Genomic DNA, 19,525 nt, shown 5'->3' with positions numbered 1-19,525 from the left:
AAAAAAAAAAAAAAAAAAAAAAAAAAAGAAAAAAACAGAGAAGCTACAAAGACTTCTTAGCCAGAAAAATTGTAGAGGCCTGGAAACATATTATGTATACATGACATGAGGTCTGAAATTAAATTATTTCGTTTCTTATATATGGCTGTTAGATAGGATGTACTACTTGGGGGTTGGGAAAAACCATAAGAAATGCAGAACTTCCTGAACCTGAATTTTGACATTCTACCGTAACAAAGAGAACAATTTAGTTTGCCTCTAAACCATGGGTCTTCGCAAACGTACAAAACTTTGGTTTCAGTGATCCACGAAGGAGTCTTGATCATATTGCTTCCTTGAAATTGTGCTGAAGAGCCTATTCTTTTGACGAAGTTCAAGCTTTGCCAGCCCCTTCTCATCAGTGGACTCTTGATGCTTATGGTGTAGTGCTCTGCTTGTTTGATAAATGGCACCTTTCTATCTCTGTTCTCTTAGAGAGACGAGCGATGTTCTCCTTTTAATGTTACTCATCCATAATCCTCTTGAAGTCAAGGGCAAGCTCATGATTATCCAAGTTATTAACAAGGCTGTTCTTCCGCTTTGTCAGTCACTCCTCTCCACAGAATTTCCTCATGTCTTATCTAAAGTCAGAGCTCTCTTCAAAGGACATTTGGAGTGAGATGTAGATATGATTTCTTGCATGAGAATCAACATACTGCCTTGGGGTAGTTCTTTCTTTTTCCTTTTTGAGTTTGACCTCCACTTTTTCAACAACCAAATCCTTGGAGAAGCTTTTCCTTCCTTTTTTTTTTTTTTTTTTTTTTTTTCTTTTCATTTTGTATTAGTCTCCAATATGTTTGTTGGCAGTTTATAATGGTTTTGGCAGATTAAGGGTTTTATGAATGCATTTCATAGATGAATACATGATCTGAAGCCAGTATTCTGTCATTCTTTCTTTTGTATATGCACCCGTACTGATGACAAATTTTTGACACTCGACAGATGACACTCGTCACATTGAAAACTACGATGTTATCCTTGTCCCTTTTCTATTGCTCTCTTTGATGATAAGACTAACATTTCTTGCAGGTTGTACCTCTTATTGAAAAACTTCAGGAGTTCTCCAAGCTCGAATCTCTGAGTGCAGAAACAAAAGTGGAAGTAGATAGCTTTCTTGTGTCCTTGAAGGAGATTCCAAAAGCCCCTTGGGATGAGGGAGTCTGTAAAGTGTGTGGCATTGATAAAGATGATGACAGTGTCCTTCTATGTGATACATGTGATGCTGAGTATCATACATATTGTTTGAATCCTCCTCTTGCCAGGATTCCTGAAGGGAACTGGTACTGCCCCTCTTGTGTAATGGGAACACGTATGATTGATGATCCATCTGAGCATACCAAGAACTACATTTTAAACCTGCACAAAGGCAAAAAAATCAGAGGAGAAGTTACTCGTGATTTTCTGGATAAACTTGCCAATCTAGCAGCTGCACTGGAAGAGAAGGAGTATTGGGAATTCAGTGTGGACGAGGTTTGTTATTTGCTCAGTCTTGGATTATTTCTCATTATGTGTGTGGACATGGGCTTATAATTTTCCTCCTACATTATTTTATTGATTCTTGCTAATTTTGAACAGTGATTTTCTTGTGCACTTCTATCGAAATTATAAAGGTTCTAATGCATGCGGCCATTTTTACTATGCTTCAATTCAATTTCCACACAAGTTTATGGAATAATCCGATGGGTGGTTTTCAGTTCATGGCTCATTAACTTAAGGATATATTTCTTCTGGGTGCAGAGATTATTCTTGCTCAAATATCTATGTGATGAGTTGGTTAGCTCTTCCTTAATTCGACAACATCTTGAGCAGTGTGTAGAGGCATCAGCAGAGTTACAGCACAAATTACGTTCGTGTTTTGTAGAGTGGAAAAATCTCAAGTCAAGGGAAGAAGTTGTGGCAGCGAAAGCTGCAAAGCTTGATACAACTATGCATAGTGCAGTTCGAGAAGGTAGGATAAAGGATGATGGGCCTGCTAGCATGCCTGCTAATTACATTAAATGTCTTCACTCCAGAAATTTTTTTGGATTGGTCTAACCATTTTAATTTGTTATCTGATGATGTTTCAGGACAGGGTAGTTGTGATGGAGCTAGGCTTGGTGTTCCTGATCAATGTTCATCTCTAACAAGCTTAGAGAATAAGTGTCTCAACCATGCAGGTTTTCAAGAGCAAACGAACAGTGGCCATGATGTTATTGATAACAATGATGTAGGTGGCAACATTCTATCCAATTCATGTTCTCAGAACAGTGGCAAACCCATAAAACCCTATGAGCCACCATTGTCCAGTACTTTGCCACAAGAAGTTGATGGTTCTGACCAAAGTAATATGGAGACTGAAATTGCTATTCTACCATCCACAAAGCAACATTGCTCACCTTCTGATGCTAATGGATTGCCGGTAGCTTCACATGTTCCACCTTCGAATGAATCACAAGCCTATCATAATGAGTTGGATAGTATTAAGGACATATCACAGCTACAGGATTCCATTGCAAGTATAGAGTTGGAGCTTCTAAAGGTATCGGTACGGAGGGAGTTCTTGGGTAGTGATTCTGCTGGACGATTGTATTGGGCTACTGTCATGTCAAATGGGCAGCCGCAAATCATTGCTAGTGGGAGTTTGGTACAGATTGGAAGTGAATCTAGAGACCATGTTGGTAAGGGTGGTGGGTTTAAGAATTTTACTTCAACAAGCAGTGGTCACTGTTCAAAATTTGATGGGTCAAACATATATTCGTCATTGCTTCATCTGCGAAAGGATTCTATTGTAAATTCCCCATGGGTTTCTTATCAAACAGAGGCTGGCATACTAGAACTCATTGATTGGCTGAATGATAATGATCCTAAAGAAAGGGAGTTAAAGGAGTCTATTTTACAATGGCATAAACCTAGACTTCAAATGCCTTCACGATCCATTAATCGAAGTCCTGAAGAACAGTTAAAGGATTCATCATCAAGCTCGGATGTTGAGAAACTTGAATGTTCTAGTTTTCTTGTTACCAGGGCATCTGCTATATTGGAAAGTAAGTATGGTCCCTTCCACGAGTTTGAAAATCCCGACAACTTAAATAGATGGCCAGACGAGACCTGGCTGGCTGAAGATGAGAAAATGTTCAGGTGTGTATGCTTGGAACCTGTCTGGTCATCTAGGCACCATTGTCTCTCTTGTCATAAAAGCTTTCTAACTGATGTTGAACTTAAGGAGCATGACGATGGAAAGTGTAGTTTACACACTGCCTCATGTGATAGTGTCAAGGGAGCTGGCAACTCTTTAACAAGTAAAGGCAATATGAAATTTGAGAGCAATCGGGAGGGGAGCTCAAGCATGACCATATCAGAAACTTCTAAGAGAGGGTATTTTAACCATAGCACGGGGTTAATTAAATTTCAGGATGATGGTATGATGTGCCCATATGACTTTGAACTAATCTGTTCTAAGTTTTCTACAAAGGATTCAAACAAGGATGCTATTAAGGAGATTGGGCTTATTAGTTCGAATGGGATTCCTTCATTTGTATCATCTGTGTCACCATATATTATGGAATCAACATTAAGTGCAATTGATCTCAAGAAAGATTCTGGTTCTCCTGAAGATGGGACCTTGCTTTCTGAAAGGCTGGCTTCACTAGGAAATGTTGGTCTGGAAAATGATTGCCTTCAAAATTCTTCTACAGATAATTCAAATCAAAGGGCTGCTGGAAATGAAATCAATGCATTGAAAACGAAAAGATTAGCATTAGGATGCCCCGAACCAAAAAGTAAAAAAGTTTGCGTGGATAACCGTTTTTCAGAGTTCGGGATTGGTAGATTCTATATCATCCCACACTCATCCCGTAGGCCATTAGTTGGCAGAATATTGCAAGTTGTAAGAGGGCTGAAAATGAATTTGCTCGACATGGATGCTGCACTTCCTGATGAAGCTCTAAGACCTTCAAAGTTACATATTGAAAGGAGATGGGCCTGGCGTGCATTTGTGAAATCTGCTGGAACAATTTTTGAGGTTAGCATTCCCTAATTCAATTACTAAGTTTGGGTACTTCAATTATCATTATGTGATTTGTGGATCATGATTTTTGTTGCACGTGCTTCTATTTCTTACTATCTTGTCGTCATATTAATTTGCGAGACGTTTTGGTTAAGTCTGAAGCAATGAGTAACGTCTTGGTTCTTGAATTTCGTGTGGGGGCGTTAATACTTTATTCATTTCTCCAGATAGTTCAGGCAACAATTGCATTAGAGGACATGATAAGAACGGAATACTTGAAGAATGAATGGTGGTACTGGTCGTCTCTCTCTGCTGCTGCCAAAATTTCCACCGTAACTTCTCTTGCACTCCGCATCTTCTCTCTTGATGCTGCTATTATATACGAGAAGATATCGCCTAATCAAGAACCAAATGACTATTTGGACCCAAACAATATTCCAGAACAGAAGCTGGCTGGTGTGGATTTAACAGAAAGGCCCAGGGCAAGCAGCCGGAGATCTGGCAAGAAAAGAAAGGAACCAGAGGGACAATAATCTAGGACTCTCATGATTTAGCTCCTGACAAACTCAATCCACAGGTTGATGCCAGTGGTTATGGTGGTGGTAGAGGTCTTGTATTTAGAAGACAACTACCTTCAATTCGTTCTCTATGGTTTATACCGTGCCATTGCTCCTCGATAAATTTGGAGTTCTTTTTGAACTCGCTGCTGCAACCACTGCGCCCCTGCTGCTGACAGATCGATTGTACATAGACATAACTCAACTAACTGGGATACACTGTTCAGAATCCATAAACTATAAGTGCTTTGTTCATAAAGACTGCTCGAGGCTCCAACTCTAATCGATAATATGGCCCCTTGGCGAAATTTTGGACTGAACTGCTGGAGTTCTTTTTAATAAATGATGTCTATTCTTGAAGAGAGGTCCATTTAGAAGGATGCCATCTTTAAAGAGCAAGATCCATTCACTTTATGTATAAATAGAAAAGGAGAAGGGAATTCTAGAACAAGATTTGAAGCTCAGTTGTATATCTAATTCTTTACATTTCTTTCCCAGCCCTCTGTCCATATTTTTTTTCTTTGCCATTTATTTTCATCCCTACCAGGTACTTGTAGACGTCTGACGATCATTCACCGAATGGGAGGGAAACTCGTACTGTTTTAACCCGTCTGCAAATAGCTTGCATAGTCGTAACTAAGTTCTCATACTCGAATCTCGGTTCTGCAGCCGTTGCCATTGAAGGTATCAGTATCAACATTGGTTAAATTTGACCTTTCTTATATAGAGGTGACTTGTCTTTCTAGGTGCTTGTCGTGCAATGACTTGTTTGAGGCCATCCTCAATCATTGTCATAGATAGATAAGTAAGTAGTATGGCCTGATTTAAATAGTCTTGAATGTTTGTGCTTATAGCCATATCAAAGGTAGTTTCACAGCTTTTTCGATCTCTGATTGTTTACGTTGATCCAGTTTCTTTTGACCTTTTAAGAATTCGCTTGGTATGGTTGCTCTCGACTCTTGGATGTTTCGTGTATCTAGTGTATCATTGTTATTATCTATAATGGTTACTAATCCTCTTGTTGTCAGAAATTTAGTCGTTCTTGTCATTACACGCAAATCGGAATGATTGTATTGTAACGTTCGTCCCGATATTTGCTAGATTTTTTGCATAGCAATTCAAAAATATGCTTGGTTTTCACCATCTTCAATCTAATAAGGTAAGGTGTATCCTTGTAATGTTTCAAGAGTTTTTAGTTCTTGAAATACTTATTCAAACACTTTTAGATGTGATGTTTTCTTCGGGTTCTCAAATGAACGGTTTGAATGCTTAGGTTATATTTTCTTTGAACTTGCTTTAAAAACTCCAAAGATTCTCCAATAAACGTTACGTCATGCATGTAGTAACGATCCTAAAGTGAGTCTCTGGTCGGATCGTTACAACAACTTTCAATTTCTATTTGGTGATGAATTGAAAACACAGGCATCCAGAGTGTCTATATGTCTATACGTCGTCTATGACATTTTAGTGTCAAGTAGACGTTTCTACCTAAACTTTATTCATTACAAACAAGTAAATATGAACTTCATAACATTTTGTATAAGCATCATCAAGCTGTAACATGTTGAAGAACATTCATTCCTAAGGCCACGCCCACCAAGCTGGAGGCCCTCCCTCCTGGTTCTGTTGGTTTGTTTCTGCGAACATATCTGAGAACAAGTAATTGCTATTATCATTCCTGTCATCATGTTCCATTTGCAGCCCAGGAGGTAGAGGTGCACGTTGTGGATACTCGTTACTCGGGAAGTAAGAATCGCCGCTGTCGATGAGTTGTAGACAATTATCGTCAATCACTGCACTGCTATCGCTCCCTGAACTGAGACGATCTTCAGCCTTTCTCCCGGAGCCACCGGAGTGTGGGGCGGAGACATGGGCAGTGTCTGCTAGAAGAGGCTCCAAAGTCGTACGTGGAATTGGTGCTTCTCCTCCATCAAGCTCTTTAGCTACACATTTCTCAGTCAAGGAAGCCACCTGAAAGTACTATAGTTTATTATGCACATCCTTGAATTTGCTGTTCTGTTTCTGAAATTTCTGAAATTTCTATATTGATACTTTTTTTCATGTTACCTCAGATTTAAGCACTGCATTCTCTTTGACAATGGAGTCATAGTTTGACATAAGCAAATCATATGAAGCTTTAAGAACATCATAGTCCCTTTCGAGCTGCTTCGTCTTCCACCGGGCACGGCGGTTCTGGAACCACACAGCCACCTGCCTTGGCTGCAGCCCCAGCTTCTTGGCTAGTTGGGACTTCCTCTCTGGCTCCAGTTTGTTCTCTTCCTCAAAACTCTTCTCCAGCATTTGAACCTTCACAACAGTTTTCCACAACTTCAATTTTAGTCCACAAAGAGTGAGACATAGCAACAAGTAATAAAGGTGAACGTAAAAAACCTGCTCGTTGGCCAAGCGGCGCTTCTTCTCGGGGTAAAGCTCGTCGTAATATTCATCGTCGTAAAGATCATCAGGGGATCTGAAAAATGGTCTCCCCTTTGGACTCTCTTGCATGCTCATGTTCATGCTCATGCTCATCATTGTTCTTCCTTCTTAATTGTTCATCATAAAATTAGAAAAAGAAATCAATTTTATTTAATTGTTGAGGGAAAATCCATTAAAAAAAAAGACAGTAAACTCCAATCCAGCATCTATATAAACATGAATTCCTTCCCAAATTTATTAATATAAAGAATAGTGTTTTTTAATGGAAAATTGTATTGGGTGAAAATTATTTTTGCCAAATTTATTTAAAATTTTGACATTATTTCAAACAAAATAATTTTCTTTTTCATGTATCTAATGAACAAAAGGGATATACAAAAATTTTATTAAATAATTCAATGAACGAATATAATTTTTTTGATGTAATAATAAGAATCATTTATGAAAAATACTTTAAAGTTTATATATATATAAGGAAATGGGTCTTCTAAAATAAAAGCTTCAAAAATAAAAAATAAAAAATGAAAATAAGGAGGTCGGGAGAGAAATTGACCTCGCAGAAAACGATCGCTACCACCGGCTCCGCCAAGGCAAAGCATGTTGCCGCCGTAAGCAGGGGGATTGAACAAGAACCGGCCGGATTCCATTCAAATTTCGTCCAATTCCGGCGGTGTAGAAGTGGAAGTTGTACGGAATTTGAAATTTGATGATTTAGTACTAACCTAAATGTTAAACACGAACAGAACAGTAATCTCGAAACAAGGAAGAACAAAGATTATCACGATCGCTTATGGCGGAAGAAGCTGGTAGTCCAGAGTAACCTAGCGGAAATCTCTAACTGAATGGCGAAAAATCCCACCATGCCTTCTAATTTTCAATTCCTTTTTCACAGATTCTGATGACGATCGTAATCGGACATAGGAGAGTTCCGATGAAAGGAAATTAAACCGGAAAGAGGAAACAGAAGCGGCCGGAGATTCGAGTTCCGGCGAGACGAGACGACGGCGCGACTCCGTTCTTTCCCCCAATCGATCGCTATCCAGGTGCTTTCTCGCTACCTAAAAGTTGAATTTAAGAGCTTCAACACGTATTTATAGCAAGGGAACAGTGAAATTACCAAAATACCCTGTACATATATTTAGTTTATTTTTCCTTAATTTCCTGATTATTTCTTTTATTAATATATATTCCGCTTTTTACAATTATACATACCAATATTTATTTTATTTTTTTTACTTAATTTCATGATTATTTCTTTTTGTTTTTAATAGATTTTAATTCAACGTCCGAAAATAAGTAAATAGATATTCTACGGATTGACATTTTACTTTTACCAAAAATAAAAAATAAAAAGCTTGAGCAAATGACTCGAATAACTCGAACAACCCGACACCAACTCAACCTAAAAAATTTATAGTTGATTTAGGTTGGGTTCGGTCATTATTTAATAAGGATATCGAACATATGGGTTGGGTCTAAAAAAATGTTTCAGTCTGACTTAACCAACTACTCCGAAATTTATTTATTTATTTATTAATTAATTAATTAATTAATTAGAGAGACAAGTTAAGCCTTGCAAGTTAGTTACATATGATCATAAATCCAATTTGTTAAGCCATCACCATGAGAGGGATAAAAATAAAAAAATAAAAAAATAAAAAATCGAATATATAAGAAATGGACGCTTCATTTTTATTTTAAAAAATGTTTTCTTTTTGGACAGTTGACTTTACATAAAAGATTTGATCTAGGCCGTTGGATATGGAAGAGTTAATGGGATTGCAACACGTGGCTCGTGGTACTGAGGTCCCATGTCACAGTGTCGGATCTGAAAAAAGTCAAAACAATAAAGTACTAGAGATGTACGGTCCAGATTGCGCTACGTGGCATAGAAAGATTCTCTAAAATTTTTATTTTATTAAGAAAATTTATTATGGTGATATTATTTTTAAATTTAATAATCGATTTAAGGTTTTATTCGGGGAAGGTTCATATGGATAGCTATGTCATAAAATTAAAATAAATAAATAAATAAATAAGAAGTCATATTCCAAGTGCTATTAAAATATTATTTAAATACCAAATATTATTTTAAAATATCATTGCTTTGTCATAAACAACTAATTAAAATCTTTTTTTCCATAAATTATTTCCAATTTTTGTTTTTAAAAATTGTAATTACATGTCTTTTTATTTTTTGAGAAACAAATAATATATATCAAATTTTTACCGATTAGGGTTCTTCGGGTTGAACGAAAATTTACTGTTGAATATAGAAGAGAGCTTGATTTCAAGACGTTTTTATTTAAAAATGCTGGAAGTTGATCTTTATAGCTATTCGAGAAGGCTAAATGATGGATAAAACGAGCGTTCTATTAAATTGATGACATCTTGATCTTGGTTATTTGCCACCTAAAACTACAACGGGTAATAAAAACCATAGTATATATTCCTAAAATTATGTTTTTTAAAATTAAATTATGGTATTTAGTTTAATACTTATATAATGTGACAAATTTATATGAGCCCCCGTTCGAGTTCGAGTGTGAGATCTCACATTGGTTAGAGAGGAGAATAAAACATTCCTTATAACAGCATGGAAACTTCTCGTCTGCATTTTAAAACGTGAGGCTGATGACGATACATAATGAGTAAAAGTGGACAATATCTGCTAGAAGTGGATTTGAGATGTTACAACGAGTCTCACTCCACTTCTAAACTTATATATAATATACCACAAAATTGCTATCGAGATATTTTAAGAGAGAAGCATAGTGTCATAACTAATTGTTATGAAACTCTCGGGATAAATTTTGTTGAAGAACAAGACCCTTAAATCTAAATTATCCAAGAATCCCAAAAACGATAACGAATCAATTCAAAGGAAAATTTTAGAACGGATTACCTTGATGATCAAGATCAAGAGCAAAGAAAACTCATTTCTAGACTCTTAATTTGAACTACTACACACGATAGCTTGATCAAGACTACTATGTTGTCATCTATTTTTTGTACGTAGGGCAAAATTTTGAAAATTAAGAAAGAAAAATTTTTTAAAGCTCGTCCTTGTTTTTAAACTCATTTTTTCTCGAAAAATAAATAAACTTTTAAAAAATTAAATAGTTATCGGGTCGAGATTTTAAGGATCAAACCGACCATTGTAGACTAATATTTATAAAAAGGGAATTTTGTCTCCCATTTAGAAGTAAGAATCTACTTTAATTTCATCACATGGACTTTGCATTATTGAAAATTGATTTGCTTCAAAAGTGCCATTTCTTATGCTTCAAAACATATTCATGTGAGCCACATGGTTAAGGTCTAAAACCTTCTTATTCCAATTTTGTTGCTCGGGTTTGAGCCTTCGATTCTAAGGGGGCAGAAAAGTTTCGATGTAACAATCCAAACCCATCGCTAGAAGATATTGTACGCTTTTACCTGTTACGTATCGACGTTTACTTCATGGTTTTAAAACGTGTTTGTTAGAGAGAGGTTTCCACATCACGAATGCGATGTCACAATCCATCTCTCTTGGGTACCCAACATCCATCAGCATACCACATAGTGTCCGGCTCTGATACTATTTATAACAACTCAAGTCCACGGCTAATAGATATTGTCTGCTTTGGCCGTATTGTCATCAGCCTCACAGTTTTAAAACGTGTCTGTTAGGGAGAGGTTTCCACACTCTACTAAGGAATGTTTCGTTATCCTCTCCAACTGATGTGGAATCTCACAATCCACCTCTCTTGAAGACCTAGCGTCCTCACTAGCACACCACTCGGTGTCTGGCTTTAATACCATTTGTAATGACGCAAGCCCACCGCTAAAAAATAGTCTGCTTTATCCCGTTAGTGTCACAGTAGCCTTATAAAAAATGTACGACCGTTAGTCTTACGGTTTTAAAACATGTCTATTTAGAGAGAAATTTTCACACTCTTATAAAGAATGTTTCGTTCTCCTCTCCAACCCATGTGAGATCTCACATTTAATCATTAAACTATGCTCATATCAAATAATATAAAAATATATATTTTTCTCCCAAGTCATCAGGTGGGTTGGTGATAAAATATTTAATAAATTAATATTAAAAATATATTTATGAATTAATAATAATATTAGGTGGCAGTTCATGCATCATATTTGATGATTTTTTTTTATTTTAAAAAAAAATTAGGGTTTTATTGCTACAAGGCACCAACTAAGTTTGGGAGTGGAAATCTGACTTTTGTGAATTAATTTTAAATTATTTTGCCCATATTTAATACTTTTTTAATTTTGTCACATTATTTAATTTCTCCTCTTTTTTTATTATTATTATTTTTTAAAAGATAGATAAAATTCGTGTTCGGAATACATCAGTCGATAAATTAAAACAATGGCATCAGTTGAATGATACGTTAAAATAAATTTTTTTAAAAGTTCCGAGATTGACAAATGAAAGAAGAGGATTAGGAGGTTAAAAGATCGAGAGAAAACGTTGCGTTACAAGTCGAAACAGACGAGAGAACGGAAATACAAAATATGATTTATGAGGTGCAGATAAATGATTTCCGTCCATATTTAAATAAAAAAAAAAGAATTAAGGGTTTTAATACTGCTTTTGATAGTTGAAATCTGGTATAAACGGTATTATCCGTCAATTGTAACGTCCCTAATTTTCTGGCATAAATCAAAGATGTCTGCACGACTTTAATAATTTAGGCGGAAATTTAAATAAAATATTAATAATTTAGGTGGAAAATTAAATAAAATATTTCAACTAATTAAACCCTAAAAATAAAACCTAAATAATAATAATAATAATAAATAAATGAATATATTAAATTTGACTTTAATTATGATTGCAAAATCAATAAATAAAATTATACTTAATTTAACACAAAAGAATGATTATATATATTACGTCAAAATGGGCCAAATGTGTATGGGCCTTGAGATGGGCCCTAACCATGGTTTGTGGCCACAAATTAAAGTTGGGCCTACAAATTGGGCTTTGAGCTACAATCCACTATTTTGTTTTTTTAATATTTATTAGAGTTATTTAATATAGTGATTAATGATGTAATTGTAATTATCCATCTTTAACTTAGTTTTAGACTCTTAAATAGCTTAATTAGTATTATATGTTTAAACCTACGTGTCAAAAATGAAAATAATGAGAACGAGACGTGAATGATATAATTGTACTGAAAGTTTGCTTTAATATTTTCTGAATTGATATTATATTCAACTAATATAATGAAGATTCATACCTACGTGTCGAAAAACGAAAAAAATGAGAACGAGACGTGAATGACGGAACTGAATCGAAAGTTTGCTTTAATTTTTCCCCGAATTGATATTATATTCAACTAATAGAACGAAGATTCATACCCACGTGTCGAAAAACGAAAAAAAATAAGAATGAGATGTGAATGACGGAACTGAATTGAAAATTTGCTTTAATTTTTTCCCGAACTGATGTTATATTCAACTAATAGAATGAAGATTCAAACCCATGTGTCGAAAAACTTAAAAGATGAGAACGAAACGTGAATGACGGAACTGAATCGAAAGTCTGCTTTAATTTTTTCCCGAACTGATATTATATTTAAACAATAGAATTAATAATTAAACCTACGTATCAAAAACGAAAAAAAAAAATGAGAACGAGACGTGAATAACATAATTAAACTGAAAGTTTGTTTTAATTTTTTCCCGAGCAGATATTATATTCAACGAGTAGAATGAAGATTTAAACCTATGTGTCAAAGAGCAAGACGTGTATGACAGAACTGAACTGAAAGTTTGTTTTAATTTGTTTCCGAATTGGACTTAAATTGAAGATTAAAATGTACGTATTCAAAAAGTGTTGCATCTCCTCTCACCCTTATGGCATGTTTTTCTTTTCTATTTTTTCTTATACAAATTCTAAATCTGCCATCTTCATATACGTGTCGGGTTAGGTTAAGTTAAGAGACTTCCTGCTTATCAAATTACTTACGGTTTAGTTAAGTTTAGACATTTTTTATGAGACCCGAGTCCGAATTGTGATGGTTGGTTTGACAATATTTGAACTATTCACTTTTACGAGAATAATCAATGTCTTCTCAACTTTGACTTACCGTAAACACAAATTGAACGACGCTCATCGTTCGTGAATTTTAATTTTTAGCTCATTATGTTTAGCGTAAAAAGATTAAAGCCGCTCTCAAAAGATAATGTTTTAGCTTCGACCGTGATTATAGCCTGGATAAGCAAGCACGAGCTTCCATTTTGAGATAATACTTGTCATATTATATATTTAAATATTTTATAAGATATAATATTTTCTTTAAATAATTTATAAATATTACAAAAATCCTGTTTAAATTTTAAATATATATTTTTATTTAATATTTTTTATATACATAAATTATTTTAATATTTAAAGTATCAAATACAATCAATATAATTTTCTTTTCATATCTAATATATATTACCGGTTAATCATTCAAATTAAATATAATTTTTTCCTTTTTCTTTTTATATATTAAATATTATTTTCATCTTTTAAATAAAATTTATTTTTTTAAATATAATATATTCAATTTTTATTTGACCTTTTTTTTCAACCTATTAATAAATTAAATATGCACGTTAATTAATTAAACTCATTAATTAATCAAATTTTGTAGAGATCGATTTAACTTATAGTGTTCGGTCCTACAAAGATTCATCTAGGAGAATCTTGATTTAAATGGAGAATAGGAAATGGGAGGACGAGTCGGGAGGAATTTCTTCCCATTAGCTAAGAACATAGATTATAAATCTCATCTCGTCGTGGCCTCCAATCTCCTCTCAATTGCTTGCTTCGCCCCGCTCACTTCTTATATATATATATATATATATCGAAACTAAGATTAAAAAATAACTTATTCGTAAACATTTTTAAATATAAATTATATTGGAAAATGGAAATTATTCATTAAAATTTTAATATAATTTTTAAAAATATATATAAAAAGATGAGCAAAATTTTTTTTTAAGAACCCGAGTCCTGCAAAAATAAATTGAAATTTTTGAAAATTAAAATAGAAAGCAGGAGCAGAGACGGGACGAGAAAGGCTTCCATATCCTCACCATGTGAACGTTCCCTAGTCACTTTGGGATCGACATATAGTTTAGGGTTAATTATGGAGTATTCCATTTGTTTATGGAATATTTGATGAATTCTCTATTTAATTAATTTTTTTTAAAAAAAAAACATTAATAAATGAGGGCAAATCTGGAATATAAGTTGAATTCTGTTTCATTTATGTTAACATTGTCTACGTGGCATTTATTTTAGTTCCCAAATCAGTTTCTTATTTTGAATGACATGCCAATTTTAGCCTTGGATTATTAAAATATATGACTAAATTTTCTACTAACCTCTTTTATTTTTTATTTTTTTTAATTATTTCATCATTATATTTATTTATTTATTTTTATCTATTTTTAAGAATTTAACTGGAATTTTCCTTTCTTTTTTTGAGTGAAACTTTGAAATATTTTTATTTAGGTTTTTTAAAATAAATTTTCTAAATATTAAAAACTAAAATTATAAGTGAAATTCTTTTTAAAAAAAAATAGTTCTTTTTTTAAAAAATATATTTAATATTTGTTTTTTTTTTTAATTTTTCATCTGTGTTTTTAAAATTTGACTTTGATTTTAATGAAACTTTAAACTTATTTATATTAATTTCTTTTGATATAATTTTTAAAATTTAAAAATAAAATTAGGTTAGGATTTAAAAAATATTTTTATAATTAAAGAGAAAAAAAGAGAGCAAATAATCTAAAATTACAAATATATATATATATATATATATATAAACTTTTGTAATTTTACTGATTTTCAAATTAAAGGGTACATTTATTATTTTAATATATCTAAATAAAAATTTTAAATAATATATTATAACAAAAAAAAACAAGTATTTATTTATAATATTCTATTAATTTCAAACCAACTAAAAAATTTCTTCAAATTTGAAAATAATATTTAATTTGATTTGAAAATTTGATAAACTAAATCAACAAATTTCATAAACTTAAATTTTATTTGGTAAAAAAAAATACAAAATTTATTATTTTATTTGATTTGTTGTTTAAAAAATATTCATATTTCTTTTAAAATTACGATATTATCCTTGACATTTTTTAATTGTGAAATTTTAATAGACAGAAAATCAACCGAACAAACTATATTTTATGGCGAAATTTTAGAAAACAAAAATAAATAAATAAGGCTTTAGTTTTTTATTAATGTTAAAATAATATTATTTAAGAAAAAAAAAGAGAATGGCAAAATTGTAAATAAGGAAGAATGAGAGGCGTAATTACGTAAAGATAGAATCTCAACAAAATCCATGCACGAAAATTCAATCAAAAAAGAGAGAGAAAATCGAAACCAAAAAATAATTTTTTTTAAAAAAAATCGAAATTAAATCATTCGAAAATCCGTCAGAGGCACTGCCGCGACTGTGCTTAAATATCTCTAACTGTCACAGAACTCAAAACATCTCTCCCTCTTTCTCTCTTAAACTCTCTGCAAAACCTCTCTCTCTCTCTTGAACTCTCTGCAATTTCTCTTCGATTCTTCAAGCCTCTCCCAAAATGCTTTCTGCTACTCAAGCTCGTAACATAGTCGGCATCGTCGGTAAGTTAGAAACCTCGATTCTCTAATTTACTTCAATTTCTGGCCGATTCTCTGAATCGATCGAGATTTTTCGAAGATGATTGATTCTGTTAGTTTATTGTTCTGGAACTGTGTATGATAAGTGTTCTTCATGATGCTTTGATTTTGCAGGAAATGTCATTTCGTTTGGTCTTTTTCTCTCGCCGCTGTAAGTTCTTCGACGTCCTTGAACAATACGGATTTTACTTATTCTTTTGGTTTGATCGATTTCGTTTTATGTATAAATAAGAAAAAGTGTTTTAAGCGAATTTAGTTTTTTAGGCTTTCTCTTAGAATCTGGATTCTCAACTATGAAACGTTTGATTTGCAATTAAAATTTTAAGCAAATTTCGTTCGTATTGATTTTTTGTTGTTATTATTGTTATTTATGATTGCTGCTGATGATGTTAGTTTGATCTCTGCTTTAATGCATGTGTATCAAAAAAAATCTGCAGACCGACGTTTTTCAAAATTTACAAAAGCAAATCAGTTGAGGAGTTCAAGCCAGATCCGTACCTTGCAACGGTGTTGAACTGTATGTGCTGGGTATTCTACGGAATGCCTTTCGTTCATCCTGACAGCACTCTGATCATCACTATTAATGGCGTTGGCCTTTTCATAGAGCTATTTTATTTGGCTATATTCTGCCTGTATGCTGATTCCAAAGGACGGGTTCGTAATTACTCTTTCTAACTTCTTCCTAATGTAGATTATTGATTTTAGCAACATAAATCGTAGATCATCGAGTTAATCCAAAAGTTTAAGCTAGATGAATTAAATGTATTAATTTAATTCGCACATAATCAAGGATTCAAAATATTTTAGATCCAATTTTTTATTCGAAATTGTTTATTTTAGATTAATGATTAATTTAGAAGATTATGCAAAATAGTTGGTATAACGCACTTTTTTTTTTCTTCTTGATTTTATTTCAGAAAAAAGTCAGTATTTGCCTTGTGATTGAGGTAATTTTTGTGGCTGCGGTTGCTGTAGTAACTATTGTATTCCTTCATGGAACCAAGCAAAGATCACTGTTGGTTGGAATAATATGTGACGTATTCAACATCATAATGTATGCTTCTCCTCTAACGATCATGGTAAGTTAATTTCATGATATTTCAATTATGTTGATTTAAAGCAAATAATCTTCTTCATATAAGAATATTTTCTTAAAAAATCTTTTTTATCGAACAGACAAAAGTGATCAGGACCAAGAGCGTCAAGTACATGCCATTTACTCTCTCGTTGGCCAACTTTCTCAATGGTTGCATTTGGACGGCTTATGCTCTAATCAAGTTTGACATCTATGTCCTCGTAAGTAGCATGCGTTTCTACTATTTTCATGCAATTAATAACTCTATTTGTCAATAACGTTCATAAACTCGAGACATTCTGCCATTGATCAACTCAATTACCTCCGATCTTTTTTGTTATAATTTCACTATTGGAAACAAAACGCTACCAGCACCTGTTTCTTTTTAGAGCCTATTTGAAAACTTCTGATGTCTATCAACACTTCATTAGTTAGAATTGATTTCACCAAATATATATCAATGGTATGATATTGTCCCTTTGAGCATAAGTTTTCATGGGTTTATTTTAGGCTTCTCCAAAAGGTCTCATACCAATGGATCCTCACCAATGTGGGACTCACTCCCAATTCTTTGTTCGATATTTGAGGATTCTATTGACATGGTTAAGTTTAGAGCATGACTCTGATACTATGTTTGGAATCACGACTCTTCACAATGGTACGATATTGTATTGACATGGTTAAGTTTAGGGCATAACTCTAATACTATGTTAGTAATCACGACTTTTCACAATGGTATGATATTGTCCACTTTGAGTATAAGCTTCATACCAATGGAGATAGTATTCCTCACTTATAAACCCATGATCTTCCACTAAATTAACTAATTTAACCAATTAGTGACTCACTCCCAATAATCCTCCACACGATATCAAAAATATATATTTTTTTTTTATTGAAAGTTTTATTATTTGAATTATTTTGATGAAATTTGCAGGTAAGCAATGGTCTTGGAGCAATTTCGGGTTTCCTTCAGCTCCTTCTCTACACATATTACTCTGTATGCCGTCCAAAGGCGGATGAGAGTGCTGTGAAAGCCAATGAAGTTCAGCTCTCCACCGCATAAACTGCAAGTCCATCGAGCTAAGTGAGTATACAAAATTTTCACTTCTTTTGCCAAACACAATAGTTAAGGTGAATTTGTATTGAAACAGTGAAAAGTACCTACAAAAGTTCTTTTTCAAAGTCTTATTTCACTAAAATCACTATTTTAAAAAGTTATTTAAAACCCGATAATTAAAGTAATACAATATCTACCTATTGAATTTACGTCCATAAATAATGGTATAAAGAGTACAAGAAAGAGTAGTTACTTCTGTCCTACCTAATTTGATCATTCTTTGATCGTTTCATTCTTGCTTTTCGTAGGTCATTTAAAACGTGGTTGCTATCGTAGGGAGGAATGAAGTTGTGCATAGCTAGAACAGGACGAGGATCATAGTTTTGACTTTTTCATAATTTCTTAATTCATATAGGAGTGATTTAGAGATTTATTTTGTTGTTATTTTTTTTTTGTTTTGGGAGAGTTATAGATTTGGTAACTTTGAAAGTTTTTGATTTATGAATTTGTTTCCATTCATTCTCTTTACACATCTCCATCTTGAATTTTTAGGGTAGAAATATATCTACAAAAATAATAATAATAATAATTAGAGTAAATTAAAAAAGGAAATTACATTTTATAACAATAAAATTTACATAACAAAATTTAGATAATAAAAGTGAGATATTTGCTGAATCTGTTCTGTTTTTATCCTAATTGAAATATGTGTAGGCTTTGATTTTTTTTTTTCTTGTTTTCATATAATATTAATAATAAGATTTAATTATAAACTTTGATATTAAATTTTCACTATTAAATATTTAAGTATAATGAGTTCTTTATTATTATTATTTTTTTCTTTCACACGGTTGACTCAATTTAATATTGGTATATATTTCTAGGAAATATTATCTACTTTCTTTAATATATATATATATATATATATATTTAGTATTTTCTAACAATTATATATTTTTATATGAAATTATTTCAAGTTTAAATTATAATATAGTTACAAATTTTATTTTAAAATCAAATATTAATAATTATTAAGGGTAGGATCATATCAAATTTTTTATTCTTAGAACTAAAAATAACATAATAATTAATACTGGGTTAATAAATATATTACTATATTATCACTAATGGTTATCTAAATTAATTACCTGGATTAACAAAATTAGCCACATAAAATGAAAAAATATATATTTATATTTATATTTATATTTATATGGAAATTAATTAATGGTTGAAATTTCGAAATGGCTATTTATATTTTGATTGAAATGGTATAAAAGGAATCACTTAGATAAATATCTTTTATTATTTTCACCGACCATCAAAATTCTTTATTTTCAATTTTTTTTCACCGACCATCAAAATTCTTTATTTTCAATTTTTTTAATTCTTCTTATTTTATTGAAAAATTATAATTTGAAAAAAAGTGGGAGTAGGGAGGGTTTTGGAAATTATATTTATTTATTTATTATAACTAAATAATAATGATTATTATTATTATTATAATCAATAAGTCAGTTTTTTTTTTAAATTTATTCTCATGATAACAATTTTATAAATATGAAAAGATTATAAAATATCTTAATAAAAATAATAATATTTCATAAAAAAATATAATAATAATGTTCCACTAACATGATTTTAACAAAAAAAAAAAAAAAAAAAAAAAAAA

General features: G+C 32.2%; 3 protein-coding genes and 1 long non-coding RNA gene across 5 annotated transcripts in view; 2 read left to right on the top strand and 2 right to left on the bottom strand.

Annotated features, from left to right (window-relative positions):
* Window positions 1–5,467, top strand: part of LOC111435067 (methyl-CpG-binding domain-containing protein 9-like) — a 14,427-nt gene extending 8,960 nt beyond the window's left edge. Inside the window, exons 8-11 of the mRNA XM_023072396.1 lie at window positions 1,069–1,509; window positions 1,777–1,987; window positions 2,106–4,039; window positions 4,252–5,467. Coding sequence (XP_022928164.1) covers window positions 1,069–1,509; window positions 1,777–1,987; window positions 2,106–4,039; window positions 4,252–4,557 — 2,892 coding nt within the window. The 3' untranslated portion in view covers window positions 4,558–5,467. The remainder of the gene's footprint in view (window positions 1–1,068; window positions 1,510–1,776; window positions 1,988–2,105; window positions 4,040–4,251) is intronic.
* A 485-nt stretch (window positions 5,468–5,952) lies between these two features.
* Window positions 5,953–8,087, bottom strand: LOC111435068 (homeobox-leucine zipper protein HAT5). 2 transcript variants are annotated; one of them, XM_023072397.1, is made up of 4 exons: window positions 7,571–8,087; window positions 6,973–7,124; window positions 6,649–6,888; window positions 5,953–6,552 (listed from the first exon to the last, which is right to left on the bottom strand). In XM_023072397.1, exons 1-4 carry the CDS (start codon window positions 7,662–7,664, stop codon window positions 6,163–6,165), a joined length of 876 nt encoding a protein of 291 aa, XP_022928165.1. In that variant the 5' UTR covers window positions 7,665–8,087; the 3' UTR covers window positions 5,953–6,162. The 2 variants fall into 2 exon arrangements, with proteins under 2 accessions (XP_022928165.1, XP_022928166.1); XM_023072398.1 differs by having other exon boundaries at window positions 6,973–7,121.
* A 7,472-nt stretch (window positions 8,088–15,559) lies between these two features.
* Window positions 15,560–18,298, top strand: LOC111435040 (bidirectional sugar transporter SWEET5-like). Its single transcript, XM_023072348.1, has 7 exons — window positions 15,560–15,682; window positions 15,833–15,869; window positions 16,156–16,372; window positions 16,636–16,797; window positions 16,895–17,014; window positions 17,731–17,880; window positions 18,162–18,298. Exons 1-6 carry the CDS (start codon window positions 15,640–15,642, stop codon window positions 17,857–17,859), a joined length of 708 nt encoding a protein of 235 aa, XP_022928116.1. The 5' UTR covers window positions 15,560–15,639; the 3' UTR covers window positions 17,860–17,880; window positions 18,162–18,298.
* Window positions 17,477–19,525, bottom strand: part of LOC111435042 — a 21,872-nt gene continuing 19,823 nt past the window's right edge. The window contains exon 3 of the long non-coding RNA XR_002709021.1: window positions 17,477–17,516. This is a non-coding gene — a long non-coding RNA (uncharacterized LOC111435042). The remainder of the gene's footprint in view (window positions 17,517–19,525) is intronic.

Source organism: Cucurbita moschata, unplaced genomic scaffold, assembly GCF_002738365.1.
Source record: "Cucurbita moschata cultivar Rifu unplaced genomic scaffold, Cmos_1.0 Cmo_Scf00048, whole genome shotgun sequence".
NCBI classification, from domain to species: domain Eukaryota; kingdom Viridiplantae; phylum Streptophyta; class Magnoliopsida; order Cucurbitales; family Cucurbitaceae; genus Cucurbita; species Cucurbita moschata.
Note: the sequence above shows the minus strand (reverse complement) of the source record. Positions and strands in the feature narration are given on the sequence as shown.